Source organism: Platalea leucorodia, assembly GCF_965183815.1.
Source record: "Platalea leucorodia genome assembly, chromosome: 2".
Classification (NCBI taxonomy): Eukaryota; Metazoa; Chordata; class Aves; order Pelecaniformes; family Threskiornithidae; genus Platalea; species Platalea leucorodia.
In genome coordinates, this window is record NC_138824.1 from 90,482,464 (window position 1) to 90,507,091 (window position 24,628).

Sequence of the window (24,628 nt, forward strand, 5' to 3'; positions counted from 1 at the left end):
CCCAAGGGTTTATAAAGCAGAAGTTTCAGAATGCAGTATGATAGATATAGTACACACGAGTGCTATACACATAAAGGATTACTAAAATACACTTTTAAAAGTTCTGCTTATTGCTGTCTCTGCTTTGGAATTCAGAAGTGAGCAAAAGCAGCATACAGGGATATTGCTTGCAGCTATCAACTTGAAGAAATATACTGGAAATCCAAAAATAAAAGTAAGCAGGGTTTCTTTATACTTTCAAATATAGAATTTTGATTTGTCTAGTTATTTACTGCACTACAGTGCACTTAAAAACTAGCATTTGTATTCTAGACTGAGGATTAGTTTGAGTGATGTTTTTATGATGCAAAAATAATTGTGTTCCTGTTGAAGACAACTCACACACTGGCAACTCTAGAGAGCACTTACCGATACAATTGCACGTTGGTGTTCATGTTAGTTCTACTTCTACGCAGTTCTTTGGTATGCAAAAGTGATTTTAATTGAAATGTGACTAAAATGGTAGCAGTTGTATTATTTCTATGTTAAAGATGGGTTAATAACTTTACATAAAAATTCATGTACACATAGAAACCTATTTTAAGTTCAGAAAAGTACAGCTGACGTGTTGTTTTTCACGTCTTTTCAGATAACTTCAGCATAAAAGACATTGCCTTTCCAGTTATTACACAAAGATTAAGTACTACAGACAGATGGGGAGAATTTATTTATTTGCATCTCCAACCACCCTCCTCCTTTTCTCTGCTTTTATCTGGCCTGAGTTAACTTTTGTTTATTCCATCTTCATTCATCTGCTTCATTCCTCCTTAGTTCTCTGTAGCTTTTGGAAGAACACATAAATAATAAGATACTGAACACTACTTTTGGTCTGTTGTGACTTCTTCCTTTCATTTAAAGTACATTCTGGGACTTTCAAGAAGACTCCTGCTCTCTGAATAAGCCTTATGAGTGTCTGAATACTGAATTATTGAAACCTTGGAAGTACAGTATCACACTGATTGAGGGAGAAAGTTATGACTCAGAACTATGCCATCTTTTATTTTGATAACATCACAAAATCATAAAACAGAATATTAATATACTGTATAAATGTCAAAATGTTATTTCACTATAATATGCACATCAAAAAGTAATATTTTATTCCTAAAAAAAAATCACTGTAATGAAACAAGAAAGCCAAAATGATTCAACATGTTTCTCTTAAAGTGACATTAAAATTCATTCATTGCTCTGAAAAATTTTAATTTTGAAAAGATTTATTCCTAACAAAGGAAGTCAACCAGCTCTAAAACTAGCCCTAACTGATAGATTTTTGGGACTGAATGCAACCTTATTAAGTCTGGAGAAGTCAAAATCCGAATCATTATATTTATCTAACCCTAGTATTAAAGCCAAGGAGCTTTACATGCTTTCAGAATCAATTTCCTAAGGTTATGGTAATTCTCTATTGTCTAATTTTGATGCATGTTCTAGCAGTTAGTCTTCTGATATTTTATCTCATTAGCTTAAACCATAAAACACTAACATGTTCACTGTATTTGAAAAAAAAAATAATCCTGAGTTAGCTAGAAGAATCTAGCTAAAAAGCCTCAGGAATCATGTTGAACAGCTCACATAGACCACATGCAGCCACCCCGTGCAAATGTGATCTCCATTTCAAAAGATTTCCTCACTGCTTAAAAAAGAAGTTATGATATTGCTACTATGCTGGCTCTTCATCCTCTTACCATAACAATTCTCCTGCCGTATTAATGACAAATATATCATAATTATCTCTCTTCACCTTCAGCTCGAACAGCACAGAACAGCCCTTCATCTAATTGCATCTCTAAATTCATAGGAAAACAGTCAATCATGGTAAAGACTTGTTTGACTGCAAAGCCAGTAATGATTCAAACAATTAAGACTATCACTACCTCTGTAATTCACAGAGTCGGGGCAGCAACATCACTATGATATGAAACACCGAAATACCTTCTGGACAGCAGGAGGAGTTTGTAACTTCTCATTTCCTTGGTTCTGTCAACTTTGCCAGCCCATTAGCATTAAAATAACTGCTGACATCTGGTTCAAGCCTGGGCACCAGTCCTGCGGAAAGCTCCACTTCATCTCGGGAATGTCAGAAGACTGGTTTAGAGGTTATGGAACACCAATTTGTTCTGTTTCCCCTCCTCACCTGGCAGCCCAAATATATTCTTTAAAATGGTAATACAATTAATCAGTATGATGGCTTGGGAATGTAATGTAAAATGAGTTAAAAAAATCCAATTTCAGAGCTGCCAAATTCCTTTAGCACAAGCAATGGTCTAGCTTAAGCCCAGAGAACCCCAGTCCTAACAGGGGTTTTCTTCAAAACTACTGAAGGACATACAGAGCGAAACAAAAGTAATGTTCTGTAAAGAAGCCATACGTGCTAAGCATTTCACAACAACAGAATTTTCAGAAGTACACCTTAGGGTAAAGCTGTCAAGAATACTAGGTTTGCAAACCAGCCCCACTAATGGACAAGTATATCTGTGGTTATACCTACTGTAGCTGAAAAGAATCTGGCCTGGGTGCATTCTGAACTTGAAGGTTGGAGCTTGAAATAGACCAACCTTTAAAAAAAATAATACATTTTTCATTTGAAAGGACACTTTTTTTTTTATGACCTTAGAGTCTCATACATACCTAGATGTTTTATTTCCTTTCTGCAGCACTGCTGCATCTATTACCTATGCTAACATATGAATATCACAGACATTCCCCCTCTCCCCCCAGATGCTAATGCATTAACAGCAGCAAAACAACTATACAGAAAATAAAGAGTAATATCAGCTACTCATATCACAAATTTATAACAAGCATACATAACCCCATGGATGAACTCTTTTGCTTTTACAGGACCAATGTACTCTGATAATATCTACATCTTCTTCAGCAAAGTACTAATACTAAACAAGATTTGGAAATTTGTTGCTTAGAATTTTTTCTTCGGGTGGTACAACAGCTAGGGCAAAATTTAAGGAACAAAGACAAAAAATAATAAGAAAAAATTACTTGTACGGTTGTTTTAACTCTAAACAGGTATCGTAAGTGAAGCACAAAATAACTTAAAATAGCACAGTATTTCTCTGTGCCTGAAAAGGATGATGAAAAGGGAATTGTTTAAATTTAGCCTCTCTCTGTTCATTAATATTCCATGAAATAATTATGATAGTCTCAAAATAATTTATTTATATTATAAAAAAAAAATAGCAACTAATTTTATTCTATAGAACATGCTGAAGCAATTTATTAACAATATTTATTACCTCTAACAAGAGCAGCATCACTTTGATACAGAGGCCATATAGCATTGCTTCTTTTTTGCCCAAGTGTATGTGTGTGGCTCTTAAAGTACATTCCCTAAGTATAACACAATTTCAAACATTTGTTTTCAGAAAATATGATGTTGAAGATAGCCAAGCATAAACACATTATTTGTTTGGTTGTGCAGGTGTAAGTCAGCAATAGGAATCTTTTGGGAAAATACAAACTTCTCTCTTCTACTTCCCTCATTTTCCTAAACACCCAAACCTAAAAGGACTGGGAATAACCCAAACTGTAAACTGCTACACTAACACCTTTTACAAGACAGTGGGAAAGAAGTGGCATGGGACCACTGTGCTTGCAAATTCTGGAAAGTGTTCAAGGTCTCCCAGGAGCATCTGTGGCCGTGTATTTTCTTGCCATTCTCTGTTGTGGACCAGTAATTCCTTCAGGCCTGTAGGAAGGCGTGACTGAACCCAACATTTTGAAAAACTTGTAAAGATTTTATCTTCAAGACTGTAAATATCATCAACCACATTCCAGAAGAAATGATGTTTTATCTTTTAATATCTCTATTCTTGAAGTCTACTTACTCAGTGTCAGCACTGTATTATAAACTATCCTAGAAGTGTATCCTAGAATACATTCTGGAGACTGACAGCCAAATGTGAATACTTTGTTCTAAAACTGAATGTACAGGAAATTACATATATGCATATATATATATACACACACACACACACACTAAGAGTATGTATAGTTTACAAAAATACGTATCTACAGCAAGTCTATTATACATATATCTCTGGCACACTAAATGTGTAAAGAATTTTAAAAGAGCTTTCTCACTTCATTGGTTCACAGCACTGAGGATCATCTTAACCTAACATAACTGCATACTTAATATACATTTTCTAGATGATATTCATAAATTTTTCATAAGTAATGCCTGTTTAATGTATCTAACAACAGAAAGAAGGTCACACTTCTACCTGTCTTGTAGAAGAAAATTAACTAAATCATCTGGAAATGCCCTGAAATTACCTGGAAAGTAACAATTTCTTGGGTCTTTTACTTCTTACTTGTAAATCAACATTCCCAAGACATATTGCCGTATTTAAAATAATGACCAGAAATCTCTGATAACAACTCCGAGAAAAAAAAATACGCATAATGGTATCACTAAAGCTATTCTGTATTGTATTTTATTGCATTTTTATGGCCTGTGTATTTTAGTACTACTTTTTTTTTATAATATTTTTCATAGATTATCTCTCACATAAAATTAGAGTATCAAAGGAGTCATTACCATCACAGTAGTTAAGAATAAGTAAGGTTGTGTTAATTTCCAAGATATCTGACTGTCAATGGTTTTAAATATTTTCTGTTCTATCTTTTTATTCCCGATGGGTAAGACAATACACCAGTAATTTCAGGGCCAGTTGCTGCCTGTAATACTCACCCTGTATGGTATAACATCTCTCTAAATTAATTTAAGGTCTAATCAGAGAGAGTACAGAGGAATAATGTTGGAACAATCCAGGCTTGAAGCTAAATCAGATGATTGCAAAGGGATGGAACTGAGATAACACCTGAAGCAGAAGGAACGCTCTTGGCACCCCAGGTCTATATAGAAAATACCCCGTACCTGCCATATGAAGACCAAAATACAAAGCCAAAACCAAAATGCAACAAAAGATGCTCTAGTCAGGTAATGCAAAATGACAGATATTTTACTAAGACTGACAATAATTTCAGCATCCCTCTGGTAACCTAGAGAATTATTTTCTACCTAACCATACACCTTATAGATTCAAGGTAAAATACTCCACCATGCTTATAGTCATCCTGCACCATATATGTAGCATATCCTGAGTTTAAATTGCCAGGACCTCTAGCTGGTGCTTACAGGTTATCAATGAAACAATTAACTGCATTTGCTTTTCACTTAATTACCACAACGCTCAAGATGTGAGTGGCTTCAATTCCAGCCAACTGTCTTGCCCAAGTCTCTCACAGAAATATAAAGAGACATTTAACTTTCAAAGGATCCAGCCTGTGTTTTCTTTTTTGTGCTGTTTTTTGAAGTTTTGAGCTCATCTGTTTTCTGTAATGTAACTGCAATAATATTGCCTCCGAGTTAGCTCTGCAATAATTCACTCTTGGAACAGCAATAATTGAGCAAACAGAAGCTTCTACCAGAGGCATTATTTTCTATTATTTATTGTAATACTTTTTTCATAATTTAATAAGAAACATTTCAAAAGCAACATTTTTATCCTTTCATGTTAAATTAATTTACAGCACTATAAGCCATAATGAAAACAGAGAAATCATCGGCAAAAAAGCATGTTAATAAAGACAGATTTCTGCAAAGTTTTTTAACTAAACTCATAAAATAATTTTTTCTATTTCTGTCAGGTCCAGCTTGTCTCTATTTGTTCCCAATTATTTAGGCATACAGTGAAAATTACATAACAATGAAAAAGCAGAAACTACATCAGGACAAAGAAACTGAGAATAAAAAATATTTTTTAGCTTAAGTGAATCTGATTCATATTAGTATATTTTATTCTAAATATCTGCCCCTGTCTAGTATGGAAAACGCCAATCTATCTCCAGTCTAGCGTTGTAAAGATCTTAGAAAAATATTTAGGAAAACAAAAAATCAAATCAAGTAAGCCAGACTCTAAAATGAGATAAAATAAAATAATAATTTAAAAAAAAAAACAAACCCAAAATATATAGCCTTTTCTCTATCTCACCCCCACACCTGGTTCAGTGTTTTTATACTGAGCCAGATAGAACAGGTGTTGACAATCTGTAAAATTCCTTTTGATATCAACAGGACTTGAGTCTCCCAGGATTAGGCTTAGTGCAAGAAATTCATAGCTGTGGAAATGTAACTGCAGTTGCAAGTTTATTCTAAGGACAACATGCGGCCTTTATTCTTTCATGCTCCAATCACAGAGCTGGATTATAACTGGGTAATCCTCCTGTTTTTACCTTAGGCAGCATGTAGCCCAGCAACACCTGGGTGTAAAATGTGTAGGTTAGGTATCTACCAGGAAACACAAGATAATGAAATAACAAGCTGTCATGTAATAGCTCCCATTGCAGAAATAACATTTCTTGGCACTATTTTTAAGGTTGTGCTAACCTTCCATAGTATTCCATGTCCCACAAATTGGAGGCTAAAATAAAATGGCTAATTTTATTTTTTAAAGCCAATCAACAAGCTGGGATTTAAACACTGTTGCGACTTACTCACAAGGTATGGAATTACAATACCACAGTTATAAAGGATGGATGATCTGCTGAGGTTAATGTACTGTTGTGTCTGTAACTGGCGTAACGTAAGTGAGAACAGGTTTATTTTGTAGCTTTGATCTGGCATCTTCCAGCAGGTTTTCAGCTTATGGGAAAAAAGGATTTGTCACTTCATTTATAGCTCAGTGAAACATACTTTGATATAAGAAATACAAAAAAAATAGCAGGACATTCCCGATCTTAGTGGAAACTTAAACACTTACCTCACACTTACACTGTTGACACCTAAAAATAGGTGTCAGAAGCTGACTCTTCAACCCTACCACCTACAGTACTCCAGTAAGGACAGATGGGAGATAGATAGACAACAGATTGGTTACATGGCCTCTGCAAAAATGTGAAAAAAACACTGAAGAGATGACATTATTCTATTTCCATAACCTGGCCACTCAGTAGGTAATAACTGATATCTGGATACAAACAGCAGAGCTTGTGGCTGCTTGTACCAGTGTTTAAGGACACATCCTTTAACTTCACCTAAAGAAAATCCACAGATGACAAGGTTATTTGAAAAAAAATATATAGCCCACAAGGTGAACAGGTTATCTGAAACTGTATAATCAGAAAACCAGATGAGAATAGCTATGAAAGATAATAGAACATATATAAAAATATAATACATATAACAGAAGAACCTATGTAATAGAATTTATGTGAGCCTACATCTGATTTCCAGTGTCATAGGCTCTAAATAATGTCATTCAATCTCACGCTAAGCAGCTCAATACTGCTATTCTATGGTACTTAGTAGACATCATAACATCAGATGATTCCCCCACACAGAAAAGTATACATAAAATCAGAGAATTGACAACACAAAAATAGAAATTATAAACCCTAGAAAGAGTACTAATGCACATTTAAGTAGCTATTTATTTTTGTTACAATATTCAACCTCTGAAAATGCAATTATTACACTAAAAATTTCAGAGAAGATCAAATCTAGTTAACTTTACTGAGACAAAATGTAGCAAAACTGTAAGTAACCATAATTTATGGCTGACTTTCCAGAATTCCTAAACATGCATTTTACCCAAAAGGAAAATCCTGAACATCAGTTTAAAATCTCCTAACATAATTACAGCACTGCCACAAAGGAGGACAAAGGTCCTCCTCCAGAAAGTTGCTATTGTTCTCAGTGATTACAGGTGATGAACCCACTGGAAACATTACAAAACAGACTGAGATAATACTTTTGTACTACTAATCACTCTAGTAAAAAAAAAAAAAAATTCTTTCATATGTGGGATAAATGGCAGTTTCTGTGGTGATTATCAATGAACTGGAATCAGACACCCAAGAGAAAACACACAAGATGAAATGGTATCCAATGAAAATAAATGATTCAAATGAAAAATGTGGGACACAAGGAAAAATGCATATGTGGAACTTTGTACTGACAGAAGAGATTCGATTTCTTGTCAGCAGTTGAAAGAAAGTAAGTCTAAACTTCTCAGAGAATGAAATGGGCACTCACTTCATGATGATATAGACAAAGTTATTCTTGTCAAGCATGCTGTAGTTTAGGCAGTGGGATTTGCTATGCTATGGTATACAACTGCTGCACAGTGCGTAATACAGAATAGCTTGTATTGTGAAAACAAGTAAATTCACATGCAGAAAATCTATGCTATGGTAGCTATATACACTCATAAAAAGGAAAAGGTTGCAGCATTTCTTAGAAGACAACTATTTTTCTCAGTACAGTCTAAAAACCTTTCACAAATCAAGTAGAACTTGTCTCTGAAAAGCATTTGTGATTTTATTTTATTCCTTATTTGTATTCTTTGTAGGTCATTGCCTCCTCAAATATTCAGGAAGATATCTGCCTTAAGCCAAAATTAATACTTTTCCTCAGTTATGCACTACATAATTCATCTTTTTTATATTAACATGTTAATAATCACAATACAGGCATTTTTCTTTTTACCTGCCTCGGGAAAATACACATCTGGTCTCATGAACAAAAAATTATGTGCGCTTCAGCCATGTGTTTTGAGTAGTCTGAGGTATAACTGCAAAAGGCACAGGTACCCTTTCAAGCTCATCAGAAGAATATATTAAAAGCTACTGTTGGGTTTTTGCAGTTTTTATTGATTATTCACTTTTCAAATAAATCTGCTATAAACAATGCAAAGCAAATGGAAGAACTAAATGGCAGATTAGACTGTACCAGTAAATACTGATGATCACAGGAATATCAAATGGCAGAAATCTTCAAAGTTTTGGTAACCACTCACTCTCATTTCTATCACTTCAAGTTGATGGGCTACAGTGAAACATGGCCTATGCTTAGTAAGACTATGAGAGAGCCCATCCATCCACTTTTTTGGATGTGGGAGATCCTGTTTTAGAAAAGCCTACACAAACAGAGATGGGGCATCCTAGAGAAATGATAAGGTCAGGAGAAAATGTAGGAATTGGAACTTATTCAGGAATAATGGGAAACCATCTGATCCATTCTATCCCATTTCTATTTGTGACTTTTCATGCTCTCCTCTAATAATCTTAATACAACACAACTTCACACTTAATGCTACAAAAGCTTTCCCCATCTAATCTGTGTTTGAAAAAATCTGTGTTTAAAGCTGGTAAGGTTTGAATGCTGATCTGCAAGTGAAAACAGGACCATCCTTCTGGTGAGCTCAATAAACTTTTAGAGGAAAATCTAAATCAACCAAGTGAGCATATACTATGTTATTTAGCATATTTGACAAATGGGATTTTTCTTCTACCTTGATTATGAGAACATATGCAGATGAGAAATTAAGGGAAAAAATTAATCTTTCTTCTTGTTTGCAAACACCCATTCTATATGTGAGATTTCTGACAATTGCGAGCTGTTTATTTTCCTGGGAATAAGTTTAAGAATACTACATCTCACTAGTAACTAAGTACTAGATCACTTAATAAAATAAGCCTTTTACCTTCTAAAAGAAAATTAGCATTGATTAGAGTTTTGTTCTAAGTTCAGAAACAGGAATAGCAGAAGCAGAACACATCATTAAGGTATCCATTCCTAGATAAGCTGCAGCATCAACACATTTTCTGGTTTTATGATAAAGATTATCCAAACCAAACTAATTAAAACAAAATGTTTGACAAAACGTAGCAACATCTATGTATCTGTTTTATTGCTGATTTCATGACGACTTCTCTTCGATATCCAGCTAAGAAGAACAGCATTTGCATTGCCTTCCCCATTGAGAATCAGCATCTAAACCTCCCTGTGAAAGTATTCAGCTTGCCACTAACATAGCACTATGCAGTAACTTGAGTCTGCACAGCTGCTTCATTTCCCAGCTTTTCTTCCCTTCTTTCTATGTTATTCCTCCCTGCACTGAAAGCCTCCTGTTCCCCTTTTTCATATCCTTACCTACACCAAAGCACATCATCATATGGAAATGACACTGAAATTGCCATTGTTATTTGAATGGAGCAAAATCACAGTCTCAAAAGATAGCAGGAATACTAGTATATCAATATTATAAGATACTGCTTGACCACATGCTGGGCTGTTAAGCAGTTTTTTTTAATAAAACTGTTACTTCTCTGAGAAAGAAAAATAAACCACAAACCAGCAAGCCTAATCCAGATGACAAACTATGGTAGTATAAAACAAACATAAACAAACATAACTGAATTTATTTTCAGACTTGATCCTTAGAATGCATTTGAAAGGGTTACTCATTTGCATGGCTTTTAAGACTTAAAGCTTCAAACACAAATATACATTTATATGTGCATAAGAAATCTCATTGATTTCACCAGTTTTACCCATTTTTGAAGGACTGTAGATTACATACTGTTTGAACCTACAACATCCTTATCTTTATGCCTTCTATAGCAGCACATTAATCATAATGCAGTTGAGTGGCATGATGTCAAACTATGTTAAAAAGTGTCTTAGGCCCTCTGTGCTACTGGATTATTGCATCTATCACATCTATCTATGGTTCATAAAATAAAAATACACCACAGAACCTGACTGAACATAGATACCACCTTTGTCCGGCTCTTCAGGCACATTTATACACGGTATACAGCGATGTGTTGTCAGAGTTACCAGAGGCTACCTTTTTATGTTGCAAAGTACTCCTTTCCCCTCCATCCAATGCATTCAATTAAAAATACAGGTATTAACAGAAAACACTATTCTTTTACCAAAATACATGATCTTACCAGCAAACTAGGAACTCAGTGTGACTAGACCTAATCAGAAGGACTGTAGCCTGTAGGAGGTCACAACCCGGAACTGTGCTAACAGTTCCCACTCTGTGCAAAAGCATCCATTTGATGATACACTACCAAGGTACATCCCAATTAAAAAAAATATTTCAAGCAAATCACCATTCATATTTGGATGAAAACTTTTGAGGAAATCTTTATTTTAGGTGTAAAAGTAATCGATTAAGAGAAAAAAACACTTGGAGGTTGAAGGTTGCAGATTTCAATTCTGTGCATAAGGAAAGAAACCCCAATTTTAATTTATTGTACTCTGAAAAATACTTGTACTACTTTCATTGCTTACCTCTAGCTTTCACCTTTCAATCTTCCCATCAGTTTCCATTAATAAGAGTAATTTAAAAATATATAATTATTTTTATTCCCTGTGGTCCCTTCTCCTCACTTCATCTTTTTCTTTTTACCATCCACTTTTCCTGCTTGCTCACTTAAACACGTTACTCAGGAACTCCCGGGAGATGCTTATAAAACGTTCTCAAGAAACAGCAAGAAAGTTTTCAGTTTCTTACTTTCTCATATTAAAGCTTTTCCACTTGTATATTTGAGTAAAAATTAATTAGGCTACAGAATGACTGACTACATGACCAGTGATTATGTGATCAGATCAGAGATCACAAAAATCACAGAACAGTCAAGGCAGGAAGGCACCTCTGGAAATAATCTGATCCACCCCCCCTGCTCAGAGCAGGCCATGTCCAGCCAGAGTTTGAAGATCTCCAGTAATGGAGACGCCACAACCTCTCCGGACAGCCTGTTTCATAATTTGACCATCCTCACAGGTTTTTGTTGTTGTTGTTGTTTTGGTTTGGGTTTTGTTTTGTTTGTTCGCTTTTGTTTGTTTTGTTTTTTCTCTCCTTACACTAACCTGGAACCTCCTGTGTTTCAGTTTGTGCCCACTGCCTCTTGTCCTGTCACTGAGCACTTCTGAGAAGAGCCTGGCTCCATCTTCCTTACACATTCCCTGTCAGGTATTTACATACCTGGATAAGATCCTCCTGAGCCTTCTGTTCTCCAGGCTAAACGATACCAGCTCTCTCAGCCTTTCCTCATATGAAAGATGCTCCAAACACTTAATCATCTTTGTTGCCCTTTGCTGGGCTCGCTCCAGTAAGTCCATGTCCGAGGAGCCCAGCCCCAGTCCCAGCACTCCAGATGAGTCTCACCAGTGCTGAGCACAGGGGAAGGGTCACCACCCTTGACCTGCTGGCAATGCTTTGCCTAATGCACCCCAGGGTGCTGTTGGCTGCTTTTGCCACAAATGTGCCAGATCATAGTTTAAGGACAAAATCAAATTTGTCCAAGGAAGATGAAAAACTTTTCCTAGTATTAGCTGGGTGAGCAGGCACTTAGCTCTGATCGAAAATATTCAGATTCAAGCATTTGGTCTCAAATGGAATGACTGCAAAGGAGTGTCGTAACTATGACACAGTCACTGGCCGTAAGGGAGTTTTCTCTCTGGTCAGGAATTCCACACCTGCCAAAACTGCAACTGTAGGTTTATAGAGATTTTGTTGGGTCAGTTTGGCACTTGCTGTTAACCACAAAGAAACGTTATTGCCCTCCCTTGTGACTACCGATCACAATATTGAAAATTATTGACCAGGTGTTTTCAAAGTAGCATTATCCAATATTTCACAAAATCCATATGGTAACTTTTCACTCTGAGATAAAATCTTGCCCTGTCTCAGATTAGGCTGTAATAGCACTTGTGTTAAAACTTTTAACTTAATTTTGGAACTTCCGTTACTCAATGGAGTAAGATGTCTCTGACAGTTATTCTATTTCAGGTACTATGGAAAGGATTTTATTTCATAGAATCATAGAATGCTTTGGGATGGAAGGGACCTTTAAAGGTCATCTAGTCCAACCCCCCTGCAATTGGCAGGGACATCTACAACTAGATCAGGTTGCTCAGAGCCCCATCCAGCCTGGCCTTGAATGTTTCCAAGGATGGGGCATCTACCACCTCTCTGGGCAACCTCTTCCAGTGTTTCACCACCCTCATTGTAAAAGATTTCTTCCTTATATCTAGTCTGAATCTACCCTCTTTTAGTTTAAAACCATTACCCCTTGTCCTATTGCAACAGGCCCTGCTAAAGTCTGTCCCCATCTTTCTTATAAGCCCCCTTTAAGTATTGAAGGGCTGCAATAAGGTCTCCCTCCAGCCTTCTCTTCTCCAGGCTGAGCAACCCCAACTCTCTCAGCCTGTCCTCATAGCAGAGGTGCTCCATCCCTCTGACCATTTTTGTTGCCCTCCTCTGGACCCGCTCCAACAGGTCCATGTCCTTCCTGTGCTGAGGACCCCAGAGCTGGACGCAGCACTGCAGGTGGGGTCTCACCAGAGCAGAGTAGAGGGGCAGAATCACCTCCCTCGACCTGCTGGCCACGCTTCTTTTGATGCAGCCCAGGATACGGTTGCCCTTCTGGGTTGCGAGAGCACATTGCCGGCTTATGTCCAGCTTTTCATCCACCAGTACCCCCAAGTCCTTCTCCTCAGGGCTGCTCTCAATCCCTTCATCCCCCAGCCTGTACTGATACCAGGGATTGCCCCGACCCAGGTGCAGGACCTTGCACTTGTCCTTGTTGAACCTCATGAGGTTCACACAGGCCCATTTCTCCAGCTTTCAGAATTGGTAACAGGTTAGTGTGGAAGGCAAATCTGCAGGATTAAACTTTAAAAAAAACCCCAACATTAGGGAATAAGATTATATTTGATTTTTAAAGCTTTCAGAGAACAATTTCAAGCAGAAGTGAGTGAGAAAGTGTTTCAGAACAGAGACTGGAAGTACTAGAAAATTAATTACCATTAAATATTTTTTAGTAAAGTCAATTGATCTGAGCAAGGATGTTCCAGATATTCTCTCTCTTCATGTCACAAAATTAACTGTGTTGGGCAATTATATGTAAATTATGTTTGAAATAAAGTTGGAAAGAATTTTATTCTCTCAAAGAACCTATACTGCTAAATAATCGAGAAGAGTCAGGAACATGTATCTACCTCAACTTCCTACTATTGAAAAAACAGCTGCTTGGACACTTTAAAAACAAGCGAGCACCTTTGAAGTATTGATAGGAATAGAAGAGACAAGAATGCCTTGCCTGCTGTTCACACCCCTTGATTTAGATAAAAACAACACTGAGAGAAAATATGGGTACTGCCCATACTATACATTCTTAGGTATAACTTAAGGCACTGCATATTTTTCATATTATTAGCAGCAGAACTCCTGAACCTAATGGAAAACTACTTAGGTTATAGGCTAAGTGAGCATGAAGGTGGTAATAAAAATAAATTTGCTATGTATTTCATGCCAAAGTTATTAACTTTGCTTCATTTATCATATGTTGTCATACTTTTAGTCAGTCTACAGTACCAATAATTCATCAGTCATCATAGATTATTTCAGATACTTTTGGTAACCTGTGTTTACAGTATAGAAGTATTTTCCAGTTATTGTTTAACTAGGTGTCACATGCAGTATTATCTGTCAAATTTCAGTGAAAAAAAACCTGATTAAATTCATCTACATGCTTAATATTAAATGATTGCATTTATAAAATAACAGGATAAATCCACACTAGCTTCAAAATTATATCTAATATTATATGTTGTATAAACTGTCACATACAATTATTGTTAAAAAGACAAACCAGAAGGGTAATTAACACAGCTGAGAGTTCATATCACCAGAAGTACAAAAGCAGAAAGTAAAATTAATTATTTTCATCTCCCCAATATGGTTACTTATCAAACCAGGCCTCATGGGGACACATGATGTATTTCAACCAGACAATAAAAAGCAGCACATAATTACACAACTCCTTGGAGTAACTGGTTTGTATCCTTGAAAATTCTCCAGAAAGTATTCTAACTGTGTGAATCACCTCAACTATTACGTTGCTGTCAGTTCAGACAAATCATGCATGCAAATACATGCTTATATAAACAAACATCATGTTTATAATGCAACAGTTTAATATAATTACATCATCAGGTAATTAGAATGTGCAGTTATGTAAGTCTCACCCTTCTCCTTCTGCTACTGAATGAACTGCAAAGTAGTAGGGGAAGATTAATCTTTATTAGTGACATTTGAGCTAATGGTTTCTGAACATGAAAAGCAAAAGAAACACCTAAAAATGTGAGATTTTCCTAGACAAGCAATTTCTGCTATATAAAACACTTTCTGCACAGCAAGACATTATTTTCCTAGTTGTTTAAAAAAATAAATTAAAGCTTGAGAGCGTAAAGCAGAAAACTGTTGGATCACTAAAGGCGAGATAAACATCTTTGGTGACGAGGAGATAAAGCTACTACTCAACTCAGAAATTTAGGTTTTTCATTATTTGTGTAGAGAATTCTTTATCAAAACACTGCTTTATACCTATTGCCTAAAAAAAGCAGATTAAAACAAAATCTTAACATTTCAGGACTCCTAATGACTATTTTCACATTATCCATGTCCATGGAACTGCATAAAGAACAAGACAGAGACTGAAGATCTAAGTCCGTATGTCATATTTAACCATAACTTCTATGAACTTTATAAACCTAGGTAGTCAAAGTTTCTTTCAAAAGATCATGAGACAGTGATCTTTAATCAGAAACTAACATTTTGTTTTACCTCCTAGGATCTGGATTCAGTCTGGCCAATGAGAGGAAAAAATATGACTTCATGTGGAAAAAAAAAAAAGGCAATTAGAAAACTGTAATCCTGGCTGAAAGCATTTAGGATCTTTTCTGTGCTGGGACAAGGGCTTGTGGTTATACTACATATACTGGATGCTAAAAAATATATTAAGGACATAGACTGTATTTGAATGTGTCTGATTTTATACATGTATGATTTACATAGCAAGTTTCTTGGGATACAAGTCATTGCCTGATGTGTTTTATAGGATAAGTGCATTTCTGGCCCACAGTACAGAGTAAAAAAAGCCTTATCACTGTTTATGGTTTATGGGGCTGATGATAGGATTCGTGAGCAATAACCCCTTTCCACAAAGTACATAAATGCATATTTCTGAGATTTCAGTGGCTTATTAAAGCTCCTTTTTGTTTGAATCTTTTATATGCATAAGCTATGCACAAACGGCCACACTTTTGTCATGTTCTTACTTTTCATCCTTACGCATCAAAGTGAATTGTGAGAGAGAACTCTTACAATCAGGGTATGAAGACCGGAAGAATCAATGCAGCAATAACTGAGAAACACATGAAAAGCCATACTCTCTCTCTTGACCATCCAGCTGACATCAATGAAATTGTTTTATTGACAAAATTGTGGTTTAAGAAGTAAAAGTCCTCAATATTTGCTCCATTATCCAGTCTTGTAGCAACATAGATGGGCAATATTTGCACCACTAGCAGGAAACTGTACCTATTTGGACAGAAAGCTTTTACAATGAAGACTATATATATGGAGCATTGTGTTATGACTATTGCAAATATTACCCATCTTAATGAATTAATTAATTTTACAGCTAAGCGTTCTCAGAGTATTATATAAATTTACTCTTTTTTTTTTTTTGCTTTTGAATAATTTCCTTATGTCATTCCAGTTATATTTTCATTAAAAGCTTTAGATAAGAAGAACCATAGCATATTTGACTTCGTGAACTGTAGAACAGTTCATAAACATGGATGTGGCTTTTTGCTTATTGCTGGCCTCAGTACCAGAGAAGGATCAAGGACATATTTAACTTGCTAGTCTATCTGTAGCCATAGCCTTTGCCAATTTATTCCCATACTTTTTTTCCAACTGACTTTTACTGGCATTGTCCATTCACTTTGTACAAAACTCACATACAGATCATCAGAAAAATCTATCAGGTACTAGTGGAGAAAAAAAGTTTATGTAAGTTTGTGTTTTCATCTGCACAGATGTCCCTCCAGTAATGGTGAATTGCTGCAAAAGCACCGTTTATCATTTGAGAATAATGCAAAGTCTCCAGAAAAACACATTGTATTACTGAGTAAACAAATTCACTGCTTGGTTCAAACAATTTACAGTTAACTTTCCTGAACTTAAAACATTTGCTGTTACTGAAATCCCTATTCTAATAAGAGAACTGCCTAAAAACTATGCTCTAAATTACTAAGAATACACACTAGTAAAAATATACATCCTTTTAAATTAATTGTAGTTAATGACTATGTCTCAAATCAGTGATAATTTAATGAAATGGAAGAAGATGCTCATCTTGAATGGCCACTTTACTATAGTTCTGAAAAAATTACGGAAAAGAAATGGTCTTTCCCAGTTACAATTTCTGAAAAAAAGCCTCATTCTGTTTACTTAAACAGAACTTTGCTTATTGTGGTAGAAATAAGGAACTTTTCTTCTACTTGAGGAAGGGAAAAAAAAAAAAAAAAAGACAGTTATAGCAGCTTTCAGAAAGATACCCATCAGACTCCCTTCAGGGAAGGACATTTTAAATCCACTTGTGCTTGTTATATTATGAGATTTCTTTTGGAGGTTTAAAAATGGTATAAAGAGGCTGACACAAACAGTGATAGGTCCAGGAAGAAAACCAAGTCGATCTACATAGAGACAGATCAGCATGCAGATACAAATGAAAAAAGCCCACAACAATCCACACTATCAAAGTATTTCCTCCTGCAATCATCAACTCTAAAGTCTAAAATTATTGTGCTCTTGGTGGACAGGTACGTATGAATCTTTTGGGAGCAAACAACCACTTTTTTACCTCTGCATACTAATGTTTCTTCTTAAGATGTAAGAATAATTCCCCTTGTACAGCCAATATTAGTGAACAGAACGAGGTTTGCTTTTTGGAAGTGAAACCAATAGACTCTACAACAGTTTTTACCCTTCCTGCCTTAGAAGATCTGGTATTTAAATACCAAAAACCTGGAAAGAAGAACTGGAAGTTTAATCTTACATCTCAGCTGAAGTGCAGAAAAATCTTTAGAAGAAAGCTTACAGTCCAAAGCAATTGTTCACAATAGATATTTTATGTACTTCATTAATTATTTATGGAGGGAAGGACTTGTATGCATTTATTTTTCTTTTCATCTATAGCTCTGGATGGTTCTTATGTGGAAATTAACCAGGTCTACAAAGCTCCATTACAGTTAAAAATGAACGATTTGGCATAAATTTTTAAGTATCTCTATTTTGCCAAATGATCCATTTTTCAATGATCACATCAAAAATAAACTTCTGCAAATACTTGGTAATTCAATTGTTTTAGCACCATTACAACCAAAACCCTAATGTACACAATATAAAAAGATAGCCCATATTGAAAATTAACCACTCAGTCTATAACTATCTTCCATTCAAATATGGTCTCCAGGGTCATGCAACTGAATTCAGAAACACATGAGGACTTAAGGTATATTACTATAAAATCAAATTAGCATAAAGACAGAGCACTATTAAAAAATGTAGTTCAGACTTCACTCTTGTCCAGTGCAACAGCTGTAGATTTCAGAGTATAATGTAATGGAACTTAGCAGCATTTCAAATAGTTAAAACCACATATTAATACAGTAGTGCCAAAAGAAGGTAGCAGTATTTCCATCCAATGTACTTAACATAATCACTTATAACTAAAAGTTTTCACAGCATGTTTTTCATAAATAAATGAATGTATAGAGCCTTTAGTGCCTGGAATTTCCAGTTTTGAACTTCCTGTCAACATAAAAGTCATGCACTATCAAGGAATATTGGAAGAAAGGGCCCTGCCTTCCAAACAGCCAACCAACCTCATATTTAAGAAATTTAAGACCTCATACAGACATATGTGTATTCCTCTCAATAACTGTAGCGACTAAAGCACAATGAAAGTATAACAACATATTTCAATAGCACCATCTCAACTAATTATTTTTCTTTCTCCTCAAGATTCTCTGGAACACCAAATACAACATTCTCTCTCTTTTTTAAGATTTTTTTGCTTCCAGAGGAAAACAACTGTCTGAAAACTGTCCAGCCATTAACTATGAAAATTTTAATCATTATCTCTTTTTATTATCGCAATAGAGCATGTTGACAATCAGCCAAATACCAAATTAACATTTTTCATGTATTTGAAAGTAATGGAGGAAAACTAATTCAATTAAGCTAGAGAGAATAAACTATGCAATTTATATAACTTCTATAAATATCAGAAATACTTAATAAACTCTCACGTCTGTCAACTGCTCAATTCAAGACTGTAGCTTGGCACAGTAATTCATTTTTGTGTGATAAAAAACCATCTAAATGCCCATTTCAGCAAAGTTTCCTTTCTGTACATTTTAAAGCCACACTTCAAGACACTTTTTCAAATGTGTGATATGCTGAAAGATGTCAGACAGAATCATGATGTGACTCACATTAAATCCCTACAGCTATTTCCAAAGCAACACTTAAAGGTTAGTAGTAGAACCAGTTCTCTTTTTTAAAACAGTTTCAGTTTTGTTGAGTAGCTGCACACTGGAAAAAAAACCCACCACTTTGAATACCTGACATGTCTCTAAACTGAATTGCTTGACTTACCTGCCACTGTTTCATGAGCTCCCAAACTGTTTTGGCATCCTCTAGGATCTTTTCTTTGTGTGTAGCATCCTGCAGGACATTTGCAGTTGTTTCAGCTTCTGTAAGCCAAGCAAGGAACTTTTCAAGATCCAGGTAGAATTGCTGCAACATTCTTAGGGCTGATTCCAGTGCAGCTTCACGCTCACAAACCCTGCACAAGTACAAATAGTCAAATGCACCACTCTTAGGAAGAAAATAAATCTTAATCATTAAATCAAAATACAACAAAGACACACTACATATTTTTCATGTACCGATTGAGGTAAGTTTGCAGATGCATTAACTACAGAACTTGCACTGTATGTTTGGCAGGTAGGGTTGCTTTTTTATCTTTTCTCCTGAGAAGTAGTAACTGGAATTTATCAGGCAAAAAATTAAGCAAAAGCACTGTGCCTGAAACATGCACAATTAAAAAAAAAAAAAAAAAGAATTCCCCAATTTGTTTTAATCAAAGATTGTTTTCTTATTTGTCATTAACACTAGAGTGGGAAAACTTGTTTATTTTTAGAAATCACTAAATAGTTCCTGGCCACTGCACGGTATGATGAATTAGTTTTTATGACTTGAAACCTTTGGAGATCTTGTTCAACACCTTAAACCCTAATAACACTGAAGTTTGGGGTGGGGTGTTTTTTTTTTTTGGATTTTTTTTAATATGAATGTGATAAATTACAAGAAAGATCTCTATCAGTTACATGATAAAATACAATTTTTAAATACAAAGGCTATCTCATCCTTGGGGAAGATCTAAATCAGATTGGGAAAGAACACTAAAGGCTCCAGCACTTCGGGTGCTGAAAAAACATTAAAGTATATATGTTCTATCAGCATTCATGTGCAATGCAGGTGTCACGTGTACTCACTGATTTTTTTACACTGAATTTCAGCTAAACATGGATTTAGAAAAGTGAGCAGGTAACTATGACATACTGTTCATTAACATGAGTCTGTCAAGGCTACTTAGCTATTGTATTACATGCATATTTGTTTAACATCAGCATGAGAACAGAGTAATTTTTTAAGCTCAGAAAATATATAGCAAAGTAATTTGATAATTTATGTTACTTCAAGTGGAATGAATGTAATTTGATGCACATCTATGTTTAGTCTACAAATCTGTGATGATCTGGATATTTCTAGCTAGATTTCCTGTCTAGTTTTATAGTTATTTAGACAGAGACTAAGATACTAGATTTTAGCAGATATAATTTCTCAAATTGTAATTTATCATAACTTTACCAGAGGAGGCCATGAAATTTCTAAGTGCTAATCTCTATGTCAAATCCTGTTTGCTGTCATGAAGAGGTTGCATTCCTTGATAAGTAATGATATCATCCTAAAACCTAGCACACTAGTTGAAGTAAGAAAAGAAACAAAAAATGAACACAAGTTTTGCCAAGTAGCACCAACTTAACATGTTTTTTGACAAGCATATAAGTAAATTGCAGCAGAGGATAGTAAGAAAAATTCAGTCAGAGTACAGGCGAGGACAACCATTTCAGAAAAGAAAAAAAAAAAAAAAAAAAGGGAAAAAATCCTCCCTAAGAGTCAAATCTCACAATAGCTACCATGTTTCTATCATATTTTTAATCCTTTAGCATATTATTTGCTTATCGTAACCGTTTTGTGAAAAAAGGAATTTATTCTTGGATCTTTTTAATTCAAAAGCTGAGAAAGCAATTGAATGCCTCACTACATAGTCATCCACTAATTTTTTAAAACTTAAAAATGGACTGGATTTTTATCTCTGATGCACCTGTTGCCATCTACAAGAATTCTCCACATCATCGCACTGCTTAGCCTGTATTAGAAAGTGCCCCCAGGGGCCTCTTAAGAGGAGAGTGAGACACACTTAGCTTCAGAACAGTGAACATGATCTCTTTTCCAACTTTATTCTACGTGGACATAAACAGGGGTAGTGGTTAGGCCACTCTTCAAATTTGCAACAACTGCAATGAAAGAATTGGTTGTTCTTTTGTTAAACTAAAAAATAATTACATAGATATCACATCTAAATATACTAACAATATACATTAAATCAGTATAAACTTAGAAAAAAGACAATAAGAAACAGAAAATCTTTTACCTGGAAAATACTGTATTGACCTATTTATCACTTTTAGCTCAAAAATAGCATCACATTTATTCGATAGAACTTGGAGATGGAATAAACTAAAAACATTTTATCTAGTTGTGCAGAGCTCAATTCTATTGTCAGATATGCTTTATAGCATTATTCTAATTAAATTTTCAGTGTGCAACATGATAGCGAATATCAGTGCCTTTGCAGAATCAGATATAACACTTTTTTCACGTGCTGTTCCTTCAAAACATTAAAGGCACATTTTTAACTACAATCCACCTGAATTCCTATAAATACATAGCAATGCTCTAATAACAGCATTCTGCAAATACACAGTGAGATTAAAAATAAAAGGCTTAAGTCTATTTGTGTATGTTTAACTTTTTCATTGCATCCTGAGAAGTACGACCCAAAGCTACATTCATCCACTCATATAAATACTCAGTGCATTTTTAATCTACAAAAAATAAGAACATAAGCACAGATATGAAAAATATATTCAAAGGGAAAGCTATTGGAAGTATTACTCAAAATCAGAATTTATGTTTTAGAGAAACATCCAGACGACATGAAAAAATATAGTATTTTATTGATCTGGTAAAAAAAAAAACCAAAGTTTTAGTTATGAAGAATCTTCTGGCACTTCTAAGATGCACAGAAATCATATGGCACATAATTCTTTCAGCCTACAGAAACGTGTTGCTTATCTATAAGCATACTAATACACCCACCAGAAAATATCTAGTACTTTGCATTTTAAATTTTGATACATCTAACATGCAATAAACATTCAACTACATTGACAGCTCTGCAGCGTTTCAATAAGCTTCACTCCACTTGGCTTTCTAATTACTTCAAAATTATGAGGTTAGAATAGAGAAAAGAAGGTCTAAAAATGAAGAATAAAACTGAGTAGCAAATCCAGCATGTGATAAGATAAATTGCACAAAATTATAGGGGAGACAAAAATACGTATATTGAACAAGAAATTATTGCACAAAAACAAAATAAAGATGCTTTCTTTTTAGTCTGTATTATCCAAGTATGTTTAATTCCATAGTGGTGCAAGCTGTAAGAAAAGAACATGAAGTAAGCAGAAATATATTTTAGTGTAAATGGAAAACTGCACAGTAGCAACACTACAAAATGCTGGTGAAATACTAAAAAAATATTTTAAATGGAATGATCCTGTTTTTCTCTGTTCTACTATGATATACAAATAAACACATAGTGGTATAACCAAAAGCTTCTTATTCATCGGAGAAATACTAAAGATGGTACTCATCTTATTTCCATCTAGACACCCAGAAGTCAGGCACCACCACCCCCTCTGCAAAACATGGAGGCAAGCATTTCTGGAATTTAATTCCTCCTGTGTTGAACCAGATTGAAGGTCATAGTAATTTTTTTACCTCTTGACTACAACGGTAAGTTACCTAAAGCTTACAAAATTTTAATTTTACACAAGCCTAAATTTTACACAATTAAAGATAGGTAAGATGGTCCCCAATCTAGTCAGGGGACTGATTTTTAGGAACTAGTGGCATCCATGACAGTAGACGGACCAACTCTAGTTGTCATATGAGCTTTGTTCCAGGACAGAAATTATGGTACTCTCTTTAAGAATGTGTTAGCTGAAGGCTTCGTTGAGGGAAAACGGAGGCACGTCAGAGGAACTGAGTCACACAATACGTATAAATGCGAACATTTATATTCACAGGAAGACGTTTTTAAGGGTTTAAAAAAAAAACAAAAACCAACACACACACAAGAAAAAAATACCAGCCTCTGCTACAAGACATTGCTGTGATGCTGAGAACTTTTAAAGCTAATATTTTTAAAACATAACTGTTTACAAATGTTTGGGAAGATAAGCAGGGGTAAATTAAGTCATCTGAAATCTTTGTGATCTTTAAGTTCATAAGCAAGGTATTGTATTATTAACGAGAAGTCAGAGTCCATAACGTGATATACGTGCAAAATAAATATATACAACAAAACACAGAATCTATACAACTGAACACGTTGTTATGGAATCTAGCAAGAAGAGAAAGTGCTGAGGTATGTGAATGATGGTGTCACTAAGCGTATTCCAAGAGTTCTTCAACAATCTGCAATCCCATACAGCACAAGGAATACAGCGTTTCGAGAGGCTCCATGAGTGTGAATAACAGATTTTTCTTCAGCTGTAGTACTTGCTACATAATTTGGAATGAATCCTTCACATTTTCTGAGTATCTGCTTGCCCATTTGAAATTGTAAGGCTTATTCACATTACAAGATATGTTGCAAGGGTCAGTGTTTAAAAAATGCTCTGAGATGCTCAGGTAACAGGAAACATAGTAAGTGCAGAGCATTATGCCAATGTGAGCTACACTGTATTAATACAGAATACATAATAAGTAAGGAAATATATTGAAGAATGAGCACAGCAAATATTCATAATGGACAAACTAATAAATTTCTGTTCCACAGGTATTTCTTTAAGGGCAATAACAATGGAGAAATTCTGCATCATTCAGTGTTCAACAGATCACTGAATCACACAATCACACTTCCATTTGCAGACTGTGGTGATCTAATGTTATCACACTGAGATGTAAAATAAAATATCCTGGACTACTGGCTGAAAAAGTATCAGTAAATGGTTTTACTTCTATAGTTCATATGATTCTCTCTATATGACTGTGTTTTCTCCTATCTGACATTATGATTCCATACAAATAAAAAAAAAAAAAAAGTTACCTGAATTTCCCTTTTCTAGAGCCAGCTAGAGGCTCATATCCCTTTTCATGGGGATCATATCCCTTCTGCCAGTGTGACAAAAGAACAATTGCAAAGCTTTATTGGAACATTTAATTTTTACTACTAAATAAATTTAAGCTCTTACTGGTAACTTTTCTTCAGCTGCTTTGACTTGGACTGATAAAGAACCTATCAAAGAGGCAGAATAATTTAACCTCAGATAAAGTGGGAACAGGAGGAGATGTCACAGATATGAAAAGAAAATGAAATCCTTACAATGAACATTACATTCTTAAAATAACCATTATTGACAGAATTTTGAAATGCATATTCAAAATAAATCATACCAATTTATTCCAGGAATGCTGCTTAGAGGAACTTTCTT

General features: G+C 35.0%; 1 protein-coding gene across 6 annotated transcripts in view; it reads right to left on the reverse strand.

The window, feature by feature from the left end:
- The window catches only part of DMD (dystrophin), a gene marked incomplete at both ends in the record, with an annotated part of 1,307,865 nt that overhangs the window by 235,323 nt on the left and 1,047,914 nt on the right, over window positions 1-24,628 (reverse strand). For all 6 annotated transcript variants that reach the window (XM_082303865.1, XM_082303861.1, XM_082303862.1 and 3 more), the window contains one exon: window positions 19,377-19,566. In XM_082303865.1, the coding sequence (XP_082159991.1) occupies window positions 19,377-19,566 (190 nt within the window). The remainder of the gene's footprint in view (window positions 1-19,376; window positions 19,567-24,628) is intronic.